Source organism: Staurois parvus, unplaced genomic scaffold (genome assembly GCF_062004578.1).
Source record: "Staurois parvus isolate SC_StPar_1 unplaced genomic scaffold, SC_StPar_1.0 ptg002123l, whole genome shotgun sequence".
Taxonomy (NCBI): Eukaryota; Metazoa; Chordata; class Amphibia; order Anura; family Ranidae; genus Staurois; species Staurois parvus.
Window position 1 is genome coordinate 1 of NW_028319919.1, and position 21,328 is coordinate 21,328.

The following is a 21,328-nucleotide window of genomic DNA, read 5'->3' on the forward strand; positions in this document are numbered from 1 at the left end:
CCCAGCATGGACCATATTAGTGTCAGGGAGGACTAGAAGTCCCAGCATGGACCGTATTAGTGAGAATGAGGACCAGAAGTCCCAGCATGGACCGTAATAGTGTCAGGGAGGACTACAAGTCCCAGCACGGACCGTATTAGTGACAATGAGGACTAGAAGTCCCAGCATGGACCGTATTAGTGACAGGGAGGACCAGAAGTCTCAGCATGGACCGTATTAGTGAGAATGAGAACTAGAAGTCCCAGCATGGACCCTATTAGTGACAGGGAGGACTAGAAGTCCCAGCATGGACCGTATTAGTGAGAATGAGAACTAGAAGTCCCAGCATGGACCGTATTAGTGACAGGGAGGACCAGAAGTCCCAGCATGGACCCTATTAGTGACAGGGAGGACTAGAAGTCCCAGCATGGACCGTATTAGTGACAGGGAGGACCAGAAGTCCCAGCATGGACCGTATTAGTGACAGGGAGGACTAGAAGTCCCAGCATGGACCGTATTAGTGACAGGAAGGAATAGAAGTCCCAGCATGGACTGTATTAGTGACAGGGAGGACTAGAAGTCCCAGCATGGACCGTATTAGTGACAGGGAGGACTAGAAGTCCCAGCATGGACCGTATTAGTAACAGGAAGGAATAGAAGTCCCAGCATGGACCGTATTAATGAGAACTTGAAGTCCCAGCATGGACCATATTAGTGACAGGGAGGACTAGAAGTCCCAGCATGGACTGCACGGAGACGGACAGAGGACAGATAGCGGTCCCGGAGACGATCCCCTCCTTCAGCTCCACCCCCTGGTGACCGCTGTGGTTGTTAGGGGGCGGGGACATGGGTTTGTCGGGGGGATGCGGAGGTCACGTGACGGCGGGGCAGGAAGTGGTTGGTCCGCAGAGGTGAGAGGTGACGGAGATCCGAACCGGGAGATTCAAGATGAGGTGAGAGAGAAGAGAGCCCGAGGGGGAGATGAGACCCGGAGATGAGACCCTGGGGGGGGGGGGGGGAGATGAGACGCTGAGAGAAGACCCTGGGGGGGGAGATGAGACGCTGAGAGAAGACCCTGGGGGGGGGGGGGGAGATGAGACGCGGAGAGAAGACCCTGGGGGGGGGGGGAGATGAGACGCGGAGAGAAGACCCTGGGGGGGGGGGGGGGAGATGAGACGCGGAGAGAAGACCCTGGAGGGGGGGAGATGAGACGCGGAGAGAAGACCCTGGGGGGGGGGGGAGATGAGACGCGGAGAGAAGACCCTGGGGGGGGGGAAGATGAGACGCGGAGAGAAGACCCTGGGGGGGGGGGGAAGATGAGACGCGGAGAGAAGACCCTGGGGGGGGGGGAAGATGAGACGCGGAGAGAAGACCCTGGGGGGGGGGGAAGATGAGACGCGGAGAGAAGACCCTGGGGGGGGGGAGATGAGACACGGAGAGAAGACCCTGGGGGGGGGAAGATGAGACGCGGAGAGAAGACCCTGGGGGGGAGAGATGAGACGCGGAGAGAAGACCCTGGGGGGGGAGAGATGAGACGCGGAGAGAAGAGACGCGGAGAGAAGACCCTGGGGGGGGGATCAGTTCTGGAGAGGAGACCCTGGGATGGGAAGGTGACATCATTGTCCTCACCTGTCTCTGTATTCCTCACAATGTGGGAGGGAAATCCTTCCCATGACGTCACACCTCATTGTTTACATAACAGAAGTCACATGATCAGCAGGTCAGGGGAGGTCACATGATCAGCAGGTCAGGGGAGGTCACATGACCGTCCAATCATAGCACCGGGTTCTGTGATGTGAGTTTTGCTTCCACAGCAGGAAATGATTTGTTACATTTGATACTTTGAGCAAAATAGGAATTCGATGTACAGATAAATAATGGAGGAAACCCGTCGCAGACGGCTTCTACAAACATTGGTGAAAGAATGGGTCGCTCTCAGGAGCTCAGTGACTCCAAGCGTGGTCCCGTGATAGGTGGCCACCTGGGCAATAAGTCCATCCGTGACATTTCCTGGCTACTAAATATTCCACGTTCAACTGTTAGTGGGATTATAACAAAGTGGAAGCAACTGGGAACAACAGCCACTCAGCCACCAAGTGGTAGGCCACGTCACATGACAGAGCGGGGTCAGCGCATGCTGAAGTGCACAGTGCGCAGAAGTCGCCAGCTGTCTGCAGAGTCAATAGCTAAAGACCTCCAAACTTGGTGTGGCCTTCAGATGAGCCCAAAAACAGTGCGTAGAGAGCTTCATGGAATGGGTTTCCATGGCCGAGCAGCTGCATCCAAGCCTTACATCACCAAGTGCAATGCAAAGCGTCGGATGCCGTGGTGTAAAGCATGCTGCCACTGGACTCTAGAGCAGAGGAGACGTGTTCTCTGGAGTGACCAATTACGCTTCTCTGTCTGGCAATCCAATGGACGTGTCTGGGTTTGGCGGTGGCCAGGAGAATGGTACTTGCCTGACTGCATTGTGCCAAGTGTAAAGTTTGGTGGAGGGGGGACTATGGTGTGGGGGTGTTTTTCAGGTGTTGGGCTTGGCCCCCTAGTTCCAGTGAAGGGAACTCTTAAGGCGACATTTTGGACAACTTTGTGGAGGAGTTTGGGGGATGGCCCCTTCCTGTTCCAACATGACTGCCCACCAGTGCACAAAGCAAGGTCCATAAAGACATGGAGGAGCCAGTTTGGGGTGGAGGAACTTGACTGTCCTGCACAGAGTCCTGACCTCAACCCCATAGAACACCTTTGGGATGAATTAGAGTGGAGACTGCGAGCCAGGCCTCCTCCCCCGACATCAGTGCCTGACCTGACAAATGTGCTTCTGGAAGAATGGTCCAACCTTCCCATAGACACCCTCCTAAACCTTGTGGATGGCCTTCCCAGAGGAGTTGAAGCTGTTATAGCTGCAAAGGGCGGGGCCAACTCAATATTGAACCCTACGGACTAAGACTGGGGGGCCATTAAAGGTCATGTGCGTGGAAAGGGCGGGGCCAACTCAATATTGAACCCTAGGGACTAAGACTGGGGGGCCATTAAAGGTCATGTGTGTGGAAAGGGCGGGGCCAACTCAATATTGAACCCTACAGGCTAAGACTGGGGGGCCATTAAAGGTCATGTGCGTGGAAAGGGCGGGGCCAACTCAATATTGAACCCTACAGGCTAAGACTGGGGGGCCATTAAAGGTCATGTGTGTGGAAAGGGCGGGGCCAACTCAATATTGAACCCTACAGGCTAAGACTGGGGGGCCATTAAAGGTCATGTGCGTGGAAAGGGCGGGGCCAACTCAATATTGAACCCTGTGGACTAAGACTGGGGGGCCATTAAAGGTCATGTGTGTGGAAAGGGCGGGGCCAACTCAATATTGAACCCTACAGGCTAAGACTGGGGGGCCATTAAAGGTCATGTGCGTGGAAAGGGCGGGGCCAACTCAATATTGAACCCTACAGGCTAAGACTGGGGGGCCATTAAAGGTCATGTGCGTGGAAAGGGCGGGGCCAACTCAATATTGAACCCTAGGGACTAAGACTGGGGGGCCATTAAAGGTCATGTGTGTGGAAAGGGCGGGGCCAACTCAATATTGAACCCTACAGGCTAAGACTGGGGGGCCATTAAAGGTCATGTGCGTGGAAAGGGCGGGGCCAACTCAATATTGAACCCTACGGACTAAGACTGGGGGGCCATTAAAGGTCATGTGTGTGGAAAGGGCGGGGCCAACTCAATATTGAACCCTACAGGCTAAGACTGGGGGGCCATTAAAGGTCATGTGCGTGGAAAGGGCGGGGCCAACTCAATATTGAACCCTACAGGCTAAGACTGGGGGGCCATTAAAGGTCATGTGTGTGGAAAGGGTGGGGCCCAATACTTGGGGCAATATAGTGTAGTTTCTTGGCTCCTTTTACAATGCAGCAATGGAGGGCGCCAGAGAGCATTAGTTGCCCCTCCCCCATCCAAAAGGTCTGGGGGGGTGATAATGGAAGTGATGAAATGTTGATGGATTGTAGGTCATGCCGCACTTCATTGGTTATCTTTTATTTTCCTTCCATGCCTCCTTCTTCGGTACAGGGAGATGGAACTGACACGGACATGACAATGACGCAGGGGGTGGAGCTTGGGACGGGATTGGCTGGCTCTGCAGAGGGAGCTGCAGAACTCTCTGGAAGCCCAGAAGAGGCAGGCGGTGCTGGTGGAAAAGCTGCAGGCAAAGGTAAGCGAGCGAGAGTGTGCCGGAGGTCCCAGTACGTGTATAGGGGGAGAGCGGATATAGTGAATGCGGGGTCCGGGGAGAGCGGATATAGTGAATGCGGGGTCCGGGGAGAGCGGATATAGTGAATGCAGGGTCCGGGGTTTAGTCAAACTTTAACTGATACATTTGCTGGAGAGCTTGTTCTTTTGAAAAACAGCAGACTTAGTAGCCAGATCAACAGATGAAAATAAAGGGAAAGAAAGCCTAGAGAAGAAAACTAATGCAGCCGTCACATGTAAGAATTGGTATTCTGCAGTATAAGAAGTGTTTGGTTTGGGGATAATGCGGCTCTGTTAGCTCTGCGGACGTTCCTGGAGTTCGGTGTCACCGGCAGACTTGTGTAGTTTCTGCTTTGATGAGGAGGAAGTTCAGCGACTTCTGCAGTTATTTTGGTCCTTCTGGTATCTGCAGACAACATCCGGTGTGATCAGGGACCTGAGTCTTGTGGTTTAGTAGAGGTGCCGGGTGAGCTGCCGGGTGAGGTGTCAGGAGCAGTTTAGCAGCGTTTTAGTTTTTTCTTTTTTTTTTTTCTCCTGAAAAAATTTTTTTTTCTTTTTTTAAAATCTTGAAAAAAGCTGGATAACAAATGCTGGTAATAACGTATTTTAGTAGTATTTAGAGGCGTCAGCGTTTTATTAGCATTTTTACGGTACATGTAGAGGAGAGAAAAAAGCTGTTAGGAGCATTTAGGGTCCTTTCACACGGGCGTTCTGTTTTTTTTTTTTCATCAGTTCAGTCATGTTTTTTCAAAGAAAAAGCAGATGAGTTCATCCATTTACATCCATTTAGATCAGTTTTTCATTTGTTTTCATCCATTTTTCATTCGTTTAGATCATTTTTTCATCCATTTTTCATCCATTTTTCATTAATGTAGATCAGTTTTTCATTCATGTAGATCAGTTTTTCATCCATTTTTCATCCATTTTTCATCCCTTTAGATCAGTTTTTTCATCTTTTTTAGATCAGTTTTTCCTCCGTTTTCATCCATTTAGATCAATTTTTCATTTGTTTTCATCCATTTTTCATCACTTTAGATCAGTTTTTCATCAAATTTTCAACCATTTAGATAAGTTTTTCATCGTTTTCATCCATTTTTTTCATCCATTTAGATCAATTTTTCATCCATTTTTCATCCCTTTAGATCAGTTTTTCATCCCTTTAGATCAGTTTTTCATCCATTTAGATCAGTTTTTCCTCTTTTTCCTCCATTTTCATCCATTTTGATCAATTTTTCATTTGTTTTCATCCAGTTTTCATCCCTTTAGGTCAGTTTTCATCCATTTAGATCAGTTTTTCATCCGTTTTCATCCCTTTAGATCAGTTTTTCATCCATTTTTCATTCATTTAGATCAGTTTTTCATCCATTCTTCATGTCTTTAGATCAGTTTTTCATCCCTTTAGATCAGTTTTTCATCCCTTTAGATCAGTTTTTCATCCCTTTAGATCAGTTTTTCATCCCTTTAGATCAGTTTTTCATCCCTTTTAGATCAGTTTTCATCCCTTTAGATCAGTTTTCATCCCTTTAGATCAGTTTTTCATCCATTTTTCATTCATTTAGATCAGTTTTTCATCCATTTTTCATCACTTTAGATCAGTTTTTCATCAAATTTTCAACCATTTAGATCAGTTTTCATCCATTTTCATCCAGTTTTCATCCGCTTACATCCGTTTTTTTTATCCTTTTACATCTGTTTTTATCTGTTTTTTTTTAACCAATTACATCTGTTTTCCATCCGTTTCCATCCGTTTACATTCCTTTTCTCATCCATTTAGATCAGTTTTTCATCCGTTTACATCCGTTTTTTTAATCGTATACAAATACCTGTTCAGGACAGTTACCAACTCGGGGATCAAGCGCCGTCTCCACCCAGGCTAGTTCTTTGACGGCCTTCAGGTCCCCAGTGCCACCATGTTGGATGTGGGAAGCCGGGCTGTGACTTCCTGCTGTTTCAGAGCCGGCTCTCCACTGCGCATGCACAAGCCGTGCTGCAATGTATGAATGGTCCCACAGTCTCCCGGGAAGTGTAACGTGTCCCCAGGAGGTTGCGGGTGGACTCGGAGGCCACTCCCAGGGGGAAAAAAGTTTCCGAAACTGGGGGGTGGGGAGGATCGCTACAGCTTCACATTTTAGGTAAAGTTCCACTTTAACTTCCAAAAGTCACACAAAATGCTGCTGCCTTGACACCCGAGGGCCCGCCCCCCTCTGCTTCACATCACAACCCCCCTCTGCTTCACATCACAACCCCCCTCTGCTTCACATCACAAACCCCCCTCTGCTTCACATCACAACCCCCCTCTGCTTCACATCACAACCCCCCTCTGCTTCACATCACAACCCCCCTCTGCTTCACATCACAACCCCCCTCTGCTTCACATCACAACCCCCCTCTGCTTCACATCACAACCCCCCTCTGCTTCACATCACAACCCCCCTCTGCTTCACATTACAACCCCCCTCTCCTTCACATCACAACCCCCCTCTGCTTCACATTACAACCCCCCCCCCTTCTTCACATCACAACCCCCCTCTGCTTCACATCACAACCCCCCCCCTCCTTCACATCACACCCCCCCCCCCCTCCTTCACATCACAACCCCCCTCTGCTTCACATTACAACCCCCCTCTCCTTCACATCACAACCCCCCTCTGCTTCACATCACAACCCCCCCCCCCCCTCCTTCACATCACAACCCCCCTCTGCTTCACATCACAACCCCCCCCCTTCACATCACAACCCCCCTCTGCTTCACATCACAACCCCCCCTCTGCTTCACATCACAACCCCCCTCTGCTTCACATCACAACCCCCCCTCTCCTTCACATCACAACCCCCCTCTGCTTCACATCACAACCCCCCCCCCTTCACATCACAACTCCCCTCTCCTTCACATCACAACCCCCCCCCCCTCCTTCACATCACAACCCCCCTCTGCTTCACATCACAACCCACCCCCTTCACATCACAACCCCCCCTCTTCTTCACATCACAACCCCCCCTCTTCTTCACATCACAACCCCCCCTCTGCTTCATATCACAACCCCCCTCTCCTTCACATCACAACCCCCCTCTGCTTCACATCACAACCCCCCCCCTCCTTCACATCACAACCCCCCCCCTCCTTCACATCACAACCCCCTTCTGCTTCACATCACAACCCCCGTTTACATCACAGTCCCCCTTCACAGCCCTCAACCCCCATCACATTACTGTCCTTGGCCCCTCCTTCATATCACCCCCTTGACATTCCCGTCCTTGGCACCCCTTCATATCACTCCCCCCTTCATATTCCTGTCCTTGGCCCCTCCTTCATATCACCCCCTTCACTTTCCTGTCCTTGGCTCCCCTTTATATCATCCCCTTTCACATTCCTATCTTTGGTCCCCTACATATCACCCCCCCTTCACATTCCTGTCCTTGGCTCCCCTTCATATTACCCCCCCCCCTTCACATTCCTGTCCTTAGCACCCCTTCATATCACCCCCCCCTTCACATTCCTGTCCTTAGCACCCCTTCATATCACCCCCCCTTCACATTCCTGTCCTTAGCACCCCTTCATATCAAACCCCTTCACTATCCTGTCCTTTGCCCTCCTTTATATCATCCCCTTTCATGTTTTTTCAGGAGGATTGGGGCTGCTCTGTGCACAACTATTACACAGAGCTGGTACGTATGACATGTTTGTTTAAAAAAAAAAAAAAAAACAAGGTTGAGAATCACTTTAAATGCCAGGATTTAAAACATTATAGTTCATGCAATTCCTTAAAATATGTATCATTCCATAATGGCGTAAATTGGCTGTAGCCTTCATAAGACACGTTGGGGTTGGTTTCATAAAACTGGAGTGTGAGAAATCCTTTTTTTTTTTTTTTTTAATTTAATTTTTTTTTTTAATCCAAACTTTTTTTTTTATTGAAAGAAAAGAAAGAGCAATGAACGACAATCATTCCAAGGAATACATGTAGTGTCATACATCTCATATAAAAAAAACCAGTCAGATGAAACATATGAGAGCCCATTGCTGGGGATAACCAATGCCGTAACAATTGACATCTTACAAAGTAAAATGAAAACATAAAAATAGAAAGGAAAAAAACAACAGAAACAACTGCAGGTGGGAACCTAAACCTTGTCCCAGCGATGAGTTATGCCGGACATACACGGGTCGAAATTAGACCGTTTTTTTTGCCCGAAAATCGGACCTAAGAATAATCAGCTGATTTTCGCTCTGTTAGTCGGGTCAATGGCACCGGCCGATTTCCGTGGTTCCTCCCCTTTTTGGTGATCGGGTTAGTTGGAATATTCGTGAAAAACGACCGATTTTTGGCTTAACGATGGTCAAATCGTACGATCGGTTTTCCAAAAAGAATATGCGCGTGAGCCGTGACCTGGAAGGAACAGAAGTTTTGCCTGTTATATGGGGTGAACTGTATGACTCGGTCGGCCGATTTTTGAAATCATTGATGGCGTCGTTGGATTACCGAGCGAACAACGTTTCCGATTTTTGGATGAAAAATTGTTCGGAATTCGAACTGTGTATGGCCTGCGTTAGCCGTCCTGTCTCACATTTGCAAAAGTCTATCCATTATCAACCTTGGAGGGGCCAGTCCGGGCGTATCTAACCAATTCTACCAAATACGCTGAAATGTGCGCAAAGTGTGACGGTAGGTAAGTTGTTCCTGCAAGAGGAGAGGATGAACATATTCCACCCATTGTTTCTTAGTAGGCGTTGTACTAGACAGCCAATATCTAGCTATTCGATACAAAAGACGAGTAACCGTTATATACGTAGCCGGGTGTAATGTAATGCTGGACACAATAACCAAAAGCAAGTCATATACCACCTCTATGCCGATGACACACAAATCTATCTCTCAACCCCCCACCTCACCCCCTCGGTCTCCGCCCAAATCACACACCTACTGAGCGACATATCAGACTGGATGTCAGTCCACTTCCTTAAACTGAACCTCTCCAAAACCGAGTTTCTTGTCTTCCCCCCCCCCAGCCCGGACACCACCCCCCATTGACTTCTCCATCACATCCAACAACGCCACCATCAAACCCGCCCCGCAGGCCAGAGTACTTGGTGTCATTCTGGACTCCAACCTATCCTTCCAGCCCCAAGTCCAATCTTGGGGTGGAGGACACTGAGTGGAGGCCAGTGGAGGGATTGGCAGAGGGGGGTGGAGGACACTGAATGGAGGCCAGTGGAGGGATTGGCAGAGAGGGATGGAGGACACTGAGTGGAGGCCAGTGGAGGGATTGGCAGAGAGGGGTGGAGGACACTGAGTGGAGGCCAGTGGAGGGATTGGCAGAGAGGGGTGGAGGACACTGAGTGGAGGCCAGTGGAGGGATTGGCAGAGAGGGGTGGAGGACACTGAGTGGAGGTCAGTGGAGGGATTGGCAGAGAGGGGTGGAGGACACTGAGTGGAGGCCAGTGGAGGGATTGGCATAGAGGGATGGAGGACACTGAGTGGAGGCCAGTGGAGGGATTGGCAGAGAGGGATGGAGGACACTGAGTGGAGGCCAGTGGAGGGATTGGCAGAGGGGGGTGGAGGACACTGAGTGGAGGCCGGTGGAGGTATTGGCAGAGGGGGGTGGCGGAGACGGAGCGGTTGGAAAGGTGAATGAGTCTGGCAGCCGTATTCAGGATGGACTGAAGCGGGGATAGCCAGCGGCGAGGCAGGCCAGTGAGGAGGGAGTTGCAGTAGTCGAGTCGTGATATGATGAGGGAGTGGATGAGCTGTTTAGTGGTTTCTGGGGAAAACGTGCGGATTTCTGGGGAACGTGCGGATTTTGGCAATGTTGCGGAGGCGGAGCCTGGATGTTGCGGAGGCGGAGCCTGCATGTTGCGGAGGTGGAGCCTGCACGAGTCTGTTAAAGATTGGACTTGGGGCTGGAAGGATAGGTTGGAGTCCAGAATTACACCAAGTACTCTGGCCTGCGGGGCGGGTTTGATGGTGGCATTGTTGGACGTGATGGAGAAGTCAATGTGGGGTGGGGCCCGGGCTGGGGGGAAGACAAGGAGCTCGGTTTTGGAGAGGTTCAGTTTAAGGAAGTGGAGTGACATCCAGTCTGATATGTCGCTCAGGAGGTGTGTGATTCGGGCGGAGACTGAGGTGGTGAGGTGGGGGGTGGAGACCGAGGGGGTGAGGTGGGGGGTTGAGAGATAGATTTGTGTGTATGAATACATTACCAAAGCTACGGGAAGACAGGAAGGAACAGACCCCATCGGAACCATAATGCACAGGGGGTCGCGGAGAAGCCATAAACATGATCAATCGATTGATCCCATATAGCCTTGGCAAGAGTCCCAGCGTCAGAGCGTCCTCTTTCACTGGGGGAGGGGGGGGGGTTGTTTTTTGTGCTATAAACAAAAAAAAGCACAACATTAAAAAAAAGAAAAGTTTTTTTTTGTTCCTATTATAAGATTCCTAAATTGGGAGTCTACCCGCTTGAACCATTTCTGTGAGATCCACATGGGGGGGTGCAAAATCTGGTGCAGCTCCGCATAGCAACCAATCAGCTTTCTGGGTTTTACGGTCAAAGCTTCATTGAAGAAGCTGATTGGCCCCCATGCACAGCTGCTCCAGATTTCTCACTCTCGGGTTTTAGTAAATCTCCTTTTTTGTATTCTGTAAAATATTGTGTCTGTATCCATTCCAAATAATTCCATGATGGTGTCCCCTTCTCTCAGGTCCTCCAGTACAGGAATCGTTACCAGGACCTGCAGCAGAGCCAGGAACTCAGCCAGGTGAGAAGCAGCGGATAGAAGCAGATTTGTAAGAAAGCTTGAAAAGGCGACCTCTGAAGGAGCCCCTTAAAGTGGAGTTCCGCTCATCCTGTCAAAAAATAAGTCAGCAGCTACAAAAACTGTAGCTGCTGACTTAAAAAAAAAACAGCCACTTACCTGTCCCTCGGTCCCGTGGTGTGTCCCCCGCAGCCCGTTTCACTGGACGTCCTGGATTCCAGGAGGCCGGCATCTTCAGTGTGGACACCCGGCTGTGATAGCTTGCGGCTTCACAGCTGGGTGCCCACTGCGCATGCGTGAGTGGGGCTGCAATTCCTGAGTGCTCCTGTAGTCTTCTGGGACCTGTCACGTGTCCTAAAAGACTACAGGGAGGGAGGACAACTTCCGCTTCTGATCGCCTAGGTCAGGGGTAGGCAACCTGCGGCTCTCTAGCTGTTGTGGAACTACATTTCCCATGAGACATTGCAAAGATGACAAAACTGACAGTTACAGCTATGACTTGCAGAGGCATGATGGAACTTGTAGTCCTGCGGCTCTCAGGTTGCCTACCCCTTGGCCTAGTTGATGGGACCGGGAAATGGGAGCGGGTACCTGTCAAATTCAGGTACCCGCTCCCCCCCCCACCCCCCAAAGGTGTCAATCCTTAATGGGAAGCTGGGCAGCAGTCCTTAAAGCGGCACTTCCCCTTTTGAGTGGAGCTCCGCTTTAAGTTGAAGAAAGGGGTAAAATGAACTGAAACGCGTCAAAAACACGCATATAGAAATGCAGTCTAGATGCGTTCTGGATGCGTTTCCGCATGCGCGACTTTGATGCACGTTTCAGGTCATTATTGACACGTTCTGATGCATTTTTTATGCCTTCTGCTTCATGTTTTTTTTCCCCTCTCTTTTTTTTTCATTTTTTTTTCTGCAAACCGGAACTGCAAGCACTGATGTGAACTATGACATTGACCACCATATCACCTACTTTGTGCGCTGTGAATGCAGAAAAAAAGCAACTGAAACACAGTCTAGATGCGTTCCGGATGCGTTTTCGCATGAGCATTTTTGATGCATACTGGTGCGTTTTTTTATGAGTTTTTGACGCATTCCTCTCTCTTTCTCTTCAGTTTAAACAGGGACATGTGTGTTCCAGTGCATTCCGATGCGTCTACTTTTTTTTTTCTGCATCTGGAACGCACTGGAACTGCAAGCGCTGATGTGAACTCTGCCATTGACAACCATATCACCTGCTTTCTGTGCATTTTGGATGCAGAAAAAAAGCGACTGAAACGCATGGAGTGTGAACTGGCCCTAAAGCTTGGCTCTAGACAGCAGAGAGCCACAGAAGGTGTCAGCATGATCCAATCTCCCACAAGGTTGTCTCTGGGTCAGAAGCAGGGGCGGACTGACAACTCATGGGGCCCCCGGGCAATAGGGGATCATGGGGCCCCTGTGTCCTTGCCCAAACTCAAAAAGCCTATGAAAAAGGTACCAGGGGCATCTCATGGGGCCCCCTACTGAACCCAGGCCCTTGGGCAGTGCCCAAGTTTCCAAATGGTCAGTCCGCCCCTGGTCAGAAGGCCCATAAATATGAATGTCTGGTCTGTCTGACTGCACAGACCAGCTATTTAAATTTCACTGAAAGTCGAAGCTCTGCTTTAAAGTGGTTATAAACCTCAGACATGAAATCTGAACAAAGCGTATCCCTCTATAGTGTGTGCTTGTCTCAATCCAGAGCACTAAGTGTCATTTCTGTCTGCTGCCTCCGTCCTCTACTTATAAGCATCTGACAAGTTTTCCTGACACCAAGAGAAAAATGGTGACGGGGAGGAGCTCCAGCAGATTGACAGCCTCAGCTCAGTTCCTGTGAGCTGTGTGGAGAGGGGTGTGTCTCTTCTCTCCAATCAGCTCTCAGAGCTCTCCTCACTCATGCAACCTCAGCTCCCCGCTCCCTGCTTTTCAGAGCTGAGAGATCCTGTGTAAATTCTGCACTTTGAATGGGTGTAGGGGAAAGACGGCTGCAGATAAACAGGTACAACCTACGTAGGAGGATTTGTTTTATTTCTGTGTATAACCTGAGGCCAGTCACTGCACTGGGTACATGTGGGGGCTTATAACCATTTTAACCCCCCTGGCGGTATTCCCGAGTGTAGCTCGGGGTAAAGTTTCAGCACCACAAGCGGTAACCCCCCCGAGCTACACTCGGGAATACACTGCAGCGTTGCTCCGGGATCCCTCCAGCACTTACCTTGTCCTTTGCTCCCGCGATGTCCCCCATGCAGTGTCCCCTGTAATGTCCTCCGGCCGATGCCGGCATCTGTCTTCCGGGTTCCATTCCCTGCGACGTCGGGACGTACGGGGGACGGAACTGGTGGGAAATTTGAAAATGTCAAAAAGTGACATTCACTAAATCCACTAAAATCACATAGTATAACATTCCTGTATCAAACCATTTCACATACATTGTGTCCCGAGTGCTTTGTCCGGCGCCCTGCCTGCATTTTTACTGTTCTTTCTGCCTGGAAACTGAGAAACGTCCATGGCGTCCAAAAAGCGTCCCTTTAGGTCAAAAGCGGCTTTAGACCGGCTAGAGAACAGCGATAGTAAATCAGAACCACTTGCAGAATTGAGTGATAATGATTGGTGGGGGAAATTCCTCATCAGACACTGAAAACGATTCTGCGACTGAGCTCAGCGATGTGCGAACTTGTCGCTCTATTTCACATTTCAGTGTTTTTGGTTTGATTATATTATTGAATTACATTTATTATTATTTTTTATGATTATTTATTAAATTATAATTTATGATTTCGTGTTTTCAAGTTTTATCCTCCCCGGGATGTTTACTAGACTCTTGTTCGGACAGATTTCAGTGAGTTATTCCAAAAAATTACAAGCCTATAATAAAAAAATACATATTTCCATGCAAAAAAATGTACCGCTTTGAGCACAGAAATACTGACGTCATCAGACCGCTAGAGAGGCTAAGCCTCTGTATAATCAGCCTGCGGTGACCGTGGTATACAGACGATTATCCAGCCATTAGCTGATATCGTCGAGTTTCCTCTTTCTCTGTATAGAAGGAGGTGGTGGCAGTGTGAAGGGTTCATTGCAGAATTATCCTGACCCAGTAACAAGCGCTCTGACTGCCGGCACACAGATTGCGATCCTTTAGCTGGAACATCGGTGTGCAGGGCGCGGCTGGGCGGGGCATTGTTGCATATGTGACATCGCGGGTTCAGATTGGCCGGTCCTTCAGTCACGAGTTGGTGAGAAGGGCGGGGTCTGACACCGCGATCGTGACACCAGCATGGACCGTATTAGTGACAGGGAGCACTAGAAGTCCCAGCATGGGCCGTATTAGTGACAGGGAGGACCAGATTTATAATTATAATTTATGATTTCGTGTTTCAAATTTTATCCTCCCCGGGATGTTTACTAGACTCTTGTTCGGACAGATTTCAGTGAGTTATTCCTAAAAATTACAGGCCTACAATAAAAAAAATACATATTTCCATGCAAAAAAATGTACCGCTTTGAGCACAGAAATCCTGACATAATCAGACCGCTAGGGAGGTCACCTACTACCAGCTGTGTGCGTTAAAGCATTGTCCGATGTGTTGTAGCGCCAGAAATAATCGAGCGATTTGTCGCACAGAGCCGAGGAGAGTTGGAGTTGGACAAAGCTCTGCTGAGACTGGAGGAGGAGCAGCAAAGGTGAGAAAAATGGGAGACGCATCGATCCTGTATCATGAATTCGGCAATCGGTCACAGTCGGCGATTCTTCTTTTTCTGTGTACAGATGTGAGAGTTTTGCCGCCACAAATGTGCAGCTCAGAGAGAACCTGGAACACACACAGGAAGCCAGCAGATTGCTGGGAGAAGATCTGCAGAAGCTGACAGCTGATTGGTCAGGAGCCATACAGGAACTGGAGAGAAAGGAACAAGAATGGGAGTTGGAGAAGGGGGTAAGAGGCCGGGTACGGGGCAGAGAAGAGTAAGGACTCCGTGTACACGGGGCAGAGAAGAGTAAGGACTCCATGTACACGGGGCGGAGAAGAGTAAGGACTCCATGTACACGGGGCGGAGAAGAGTAAGGACTCCATGTACACGGGGCAGAGAAGAGTAAGGACTCCGTGTACACGGGGCAGAGAAGAGTAAGGACTCCATGTACACGGGGCAGAGAAGAGTAAGGACTCCATGTACACGGGGCAGAGAAGAGTAAGGACTCCGTGTACACGGGGCGGAGAAGAGTAAGGACTCCATGTACACAGGGCAGAGAAGAGTAAGGACTCCATGTACACGGGGCAGAGAAGAGTAAGGACTCCATGTACACGGGGCAGAGAAGAGTAAGGACTCCATGTACACGGGGCAGAGAAGAGTAAGGACTCCATGTGAAAGGGGCAGAGAAGAGTAAGGACTCCATGTGAAAGGGGCAGAGAAGAGTAAGGACTCCATGTACACGGGACACAGAAGAGTAAGGACTCCATGTACACGGGGCAGAGAAGAGTAAGGACTCCATGTACACGGGGCAGAGAAGAGTAAGGACTCCGTGTACACGGGGAAGAGAAGAGTAAGGACTCCATGTACACGGGGCAGAGAAGAGTAAGGACTCCATGTACACGGGGCAGAGAAGAGTAAGGACTCCATGTACACGGGGCAGAGAAGAGTAAGGACTCCATGTACACGGGGCAGAGAAGAGTAAGGACTCCGTGTACACGGGGCAGAGAAGAGTAAGGACTCCGTGTACACGGGGCGGAGAAGAGTAAGGACTCCATGTACACGGGGCAGAGAAGAGTAAGGACTCCGTGTACACGGGGCAGAGAAGAGTAAGGACTCCGTGTACACGGGGCAGAGAAGAGTAAGGACTCCGTGTACACGGGGCAGAGAAGAGTAAGGACTCCGTGTACACGGGGCGGAGAAGAGTAAGGACTCCGTGTACACGGGGCGGAGAAGAGTAAGGACTCCGTGTACACGGGGCAGAGAAGAGTAAGGACTTCGTGTACACGGGGCAGAGAAGAGTAAGGACTCCGTGTACACGGGGCAGAGAAGAGTAAGGACTCCGTGTACACGGGGCAGAGAAGAGTAAGGACTCCGTGTACACGGGGCAGAGAAGAGTAAGGACTCCATGTACACGGGGCAGAGAAGAGTAAGGACTCCATGTACACGGGGCAGAGAAGAGTAAGGACTCCATGCACACGGGGCAGAGAAGAGTAAGGACTCCATGCACACGGGGCAGAGAAGAGTAAGGACTCCATGTACACGGGGCAGAGAAGAGTAAGGACTCCATGTACACGGGGCAGAGAAGAGGGATAGTATTTTGTATTTATTTATTTATTTCAGGTACTTATATAGCTCCGTCAATTTATGCAGCGCTTTACATATATATTGTACATTCACATCAGTCCCCGCCCCCGAGGAGCGTACAGTCTAAGGTCCCTAACTCACATTCATACATACACATACTAGGGACAATTTAGACAGGAGCTAATTAACCTACCAGCATGTCTTTGGAGTGTGGGAGGAAACTGGAGTACCCGGCGGAAACCCACGCAGGCACAGGGAGAACATGCAAACTTGATAGTAAGGCTGAGATGAATATAGATGTGATTTAGGGGCAGTATAATTGGTTGGAAAGGCTTGTTCTTTTTTTCTAATCTAACAACCCCATGTATACTTTACATACACTATATTGCCAAAAGTATTGGGCCCCCAGCCTTTCCACGCACGTGACCTTTAATGGCCCCCCAGTCTTAGTCCGTAGGGTTCAATATTGAGTTGACCCCGCCCTTTCCACACACATGACCTTTAATGGCCCCCCAGTCTTAGTCCGTAGGGTTCAGTATTGAGTTGGCCCCGCCCTTCCCACACACATGACCTTTAATGGCCCCCCAGTCTTAGTCTGTAGGGTTCAATATTGAGTTGGCCCCGCCCTTTCCACAGACATGACCTTTAATGGCCCCCCAGTCTTAGTCCGTAGGGTTCAATATTGAGTTGGCCCCGCCCTTTGCAGCTATAACAGCCTCAACTCTTCTGGGAAGGCCGTCCACAAGGTTTAGGGGGGTGTCTATGGGAAGGTTGGACCATTCTTCCAGAAGCACATTTGTCAGGTCAGGCACTGATGTCGGGGGAGGAGGCCTGGCTCACAGTCTCCGCTTTAATTCATCCCAAAGGTGTTCTATGGGGTTGAGGTCAGGACTCTGTGCAGGCCAGTCAAGTTCCTCCACCCAAAACTGGCTCCTCTATGTCTTTATGGACCTTGCTTTGTGCACTGGTGCGCAGTCATGTTGGAACAGGAAGGGGCCATCCCCAAACTCTTCCCACAAAGTTGGGAGCATGAAATTGTCCAAAATGTCGCCTTAAGAGTTCCCTTCACTGGAACTAGGGGGCCAAGCCCAACCCCTGAAAAACAGTCCCACACCATAATCCCCCCTCCACCAAACTTTACACTTGGCACAATGCAGTCAGGCAAGTACTGTTGTCCTGGCCACCACCAAACCCAGACACGTCCATCAGATTGCCAGACAGAGAAGCGTGATTGGCCCCTCCAGAGAACACGCCTCTACTGCTCTAGAGTCCAGTGGCGGCGTGCTTTACACCACAGCATCCAACGCTTTGCATTGCACTTGGCGATGGAAGGCTTGGATGCAGCTGCTCGGCCATGGAAACCCATTCCATGAGGCTCTCTACGCACTGTTGTTGGGCTCATCTGAAGGCCACACCAAGTTTGGAGGTCTTTAGCTATTGACTCTGCAGACAGTTGGCGACTTCTGCGCACTGTGCGCTTCAGCATGCGCTGACCCCACCCTGTCATGTGACGTGGCCTACCACTTGGTGGCTGAGTGGCTGTTGTTCCCAGTTGCTTCCACTTTGTTATAATCCCACTAACAGTTGAGCGTGGAATATTTAGTAGCCAGGAAATGTCACGGATGGACTTATTGCCCAGGTGGCCACCTATCACGGGACCACGCTTGGAGTCACTGAGCTCCTGAGAGCGACCCATTCTTTCACCAATGTTTGTAGAAGCGTCTGCATGCCTAGGGGCTGGATTGTATACATCTGTGTCCATGGAGGGGATTGGAACACCTGAATCACATGATATGGAGGGGATTGGAACACCTGAATCACATGATATGGAGGGGATTGGAACACCTGAATCACATGATTGGGAGGGTGGGGCCAATACTTTTGGCAATATATTGTATGTTGATCCAGCGCTGTGCCCTTCTGCAGCAGCTCTTTCCCCTCTCTCTGCTGACACCTGATCACCGTCCTATCAGTGTCCTGATCACTTCAATACCCAATTCTAGCGTCCTGATCACTGCTATACCTCACACCCGCGTTCTGATCACCTCATGCGCCATTTGTTGCACGACTGTGCAATTGTCTTTCAAAGTGTAATAGCGCTGAAAGTTGTCCTGGACTGGAAGGGGGGGAAGTGTCAGGACTGGAAGGGGGTGAAAGTGTCCGGACTGGAAGGGGGGGAAGTGTCAGGACTGGAAGGGGGTGAAAGTGTCCGGACTGGAAGGGGGGGAAAGTGTCCGGACTGGAAGGGGGGGAAAGTGTCCGGACTGGAAGGGGGGTGAAAGTGTCCGGACTGGAAGGGGGGTGAAAGTGTCCGGACTGGAAGGGGGGTGAAAGTGTCCGGACTGGAAGGGGGTGAAAGTGTCCGGACTGGAAGGGGGGTGAAAGTGTCCGGACTGGAAGGGGGGGAAAGTGTCCGGACTGGAAGGGGGGGAAAGTGTCCGGACTGGAAGGGGGGTGAAAGTGTCCGGACTGGAAGGGGGGTGAAAGTGTCCGGACTGGAAGGGGGGGAAAGTGTCCGGACTGGAAGGGGGGGAAAGTGTCCGGACTGGAAGGGGGGTGAAAGTGTCCGGACTGGAAAGGGGGGGAAAGCGTCCGGACTGGAAGGGGGGGGGAAAGTGTCCGGACTGGAAGGGGGTGAAAGTGTCCGGACTGGAAGGGGGGGAAAGTGTCCGGACTGGAAGGGGGGGGGGAAAGTGTCCAGACTGGAAGGGGGGGAAAGTGTCCGGACTGGAAGGGGGGGGGAAAGTGTCCAGACTGGAAGGGGGGGGAAAGTGTCCGGACTGGAAGGGGGGGGGAAAGTGTCCAGACTGGAAGGGGGGGAAAGTGTCCGGACTGGAAGTGGTTAAAAAACAAAAAGCAAGCTTTACAATCACTTTAAGAACAAACATGAATATTGAGGAAAACATCTAAAAAATAAACCGCACCCATGACACGCGATAAATCGTAAAACAGGATCATTTCTGTTGTTTTTGTTGTCCATAATATTTCTGCGGGTCTTTTTTTTGACCCTTTTATGTATTTGGTACAGGCGTACACGAGCCGGATACAAGGGGAGCACTCCCGCCTCCTGCATCTGTGGACCGAGGTCGTCTCATTTCATCGCCTTTTTCGGGAACTGAAAACCGCAACAGAGAGGTAAAGGGGCAAAAATCACCGAACCGCGCAGAAGTGTGAATTTGTTTTTTCTCTGCAAGATTTTTGGAAGTTTCAGAATGATATTTCAGGACATTTGCGGCACGCATTGCTTATTAAGCAGATCTATTTTTCAACTTCCTTTTTAGCAGATTTTAAAAGCTGAAGTTTAATCTGCTTTATGTTTGTTTTTCCTCATTCATTCCCCTTTAACATCTAATGAACGGATTAAATAATCCCTTTCTGATGTCATCACCTTCCGTATTTGGGACATAGTGATGTAATCGCTGGGGCTTTGTGCTTCTCAATGCAAGGCTGTAAAAGGTAATAAAGATTGGTGCAATCAGGGAAATCAGAGGTGTCAGGTCCAAACACACCATATAGGTCAGTGGTCTCCAAACTGCGACCCGAGGGTCAGATGTGGCCCTTTGATTCATTTTATCCGGCACTTGAGGCATTAATCCCTCACTGTCAGCAATAGTGGGGCATAGTTACTGACACCAACAATGGGGCACTATTCCTCCCACTGACACCAATGATGGGGCACTATTCCTCCCACTGACACCAATGATGGGGCACTATTCCTCCCACTGACACCAATGATGGGGCACTATTCCTCCCACTGATACCAATGATGGGGCACTATTCCTCCCACTGACACCAATGATGGGGCACTATTCCTCCCACTGACACCAATGATGGGGCACTATTCCTCCCACTGACACCAATGATGGGGCACTATTCTTCCCACTGACACCAATGATGGGGCACTATTCTTCCCACTGATACCAATGATGGGGCACTATTCTTCCCACTGACACCAATGATCGGGCACTATTCCTCCCACTGATACCAATGATGGAACACTATTCCTCCCACTGATATCAATGATGGGGCACTATTCTTCCCACTGACACCAATGATGGGGCACTATTCTTCCCACTGATACCAATGATGGGGCACTATTCCTTCCACTGACACCAATGATGGGACACTATTCCTCCCACTGACACCAATGATGGGACACTATTCCTCCCACTGACACCAATGATGGGGCACTATTCCTCCCACTGACACCAATGATGGGGCACTATTCCTCCCACTGATACCAATGATGGGGCACTATTCCTCCCACTGACACCAATGATGGGGCACTATTCCCCCCACTGACACCAATGATGGGGCACTATTCCCCCCACTGACACCAATGATGGGGCACTATTCCCCCCACTGACACCAATGATGGGGCACTATTCCCCCCACTGACACCAATGATGGGGCACTATTCCTCCCACTGACACCAATGATGGGGCACTATTCTTCCCACTGACACCAATGACGGGGCACTATTCCTCCCACTGACACCAATGACGGGGCACTATTCCTCCCACTGACACCAATGAAGTGGCACTATTCCTCCCACTGACACCAATGACGGGGCACTATTCCTCCCACTGATACCAATGACGGGGCACTATTCCTCCCACTGACACCAATGATGGGGCACTATTCCTCCCACTGACACCAATGATGGGGCACTATTCCTCCCACTGATACCAATGATGGGGCACTATTCCTCCCACTGACACCAATGATGGGACACTATTCCTCCCACTGACACCAATGATGGGGCACTATTCCTCCCACTGACACCAATGATGGGGCACTATTCCTCCCACTGACACCAATGATGGGGCACTATTCCTCCCACTGACACCAATGATGGGGCACTATTCCTCCCACTGACACCAATGATGGGGCGCTATTCCTCCCACTGACACCAATGATGGGACACTATTCCTCCCACTGATACCAATGATGGGGCACTATTCCTCCCACTGACACCAATAATAGGGCACTATTCCTCCCACTGACACCAATGATGGGGCACTATTCCTCCCACTGACACCAATGATGGGGCACTATTCCTCCCACT

General features: G+C 50.2%; 1 protein-coding gene across 1 annotated transcript in view; it reads left to right on the forward strand.

The window, feature by feature from the left end:
* Positions 1 to 4,065: 4,065 nt before the first annotated feature.
* Positions 4,066 to 21,328, forward strand: part of LOC149432650 (uncharacterized) — an 89,262-nt gene continuing 71,999 nt past the window's right edge. Inside the window, 6 exon segments of the mRNA XM_089665090.1 lie at positions 4,066 to 4,083; positions 4,085 to 4,180; positions 10,919 to 10,975; positions 14,612 to 14,670; positions 14,756 to 14,921; positions 19,289 to 19,395. Coding sequence (XP_089521216.1) covers positions 4,066 to 4,083; positions 4,085 to 4,180; positions 10,919 to 10,975; positions 14,612 to 14,670; positions 14,756 to 14,921; positions 19,289 to 19,395 — 503 coding nt within the window.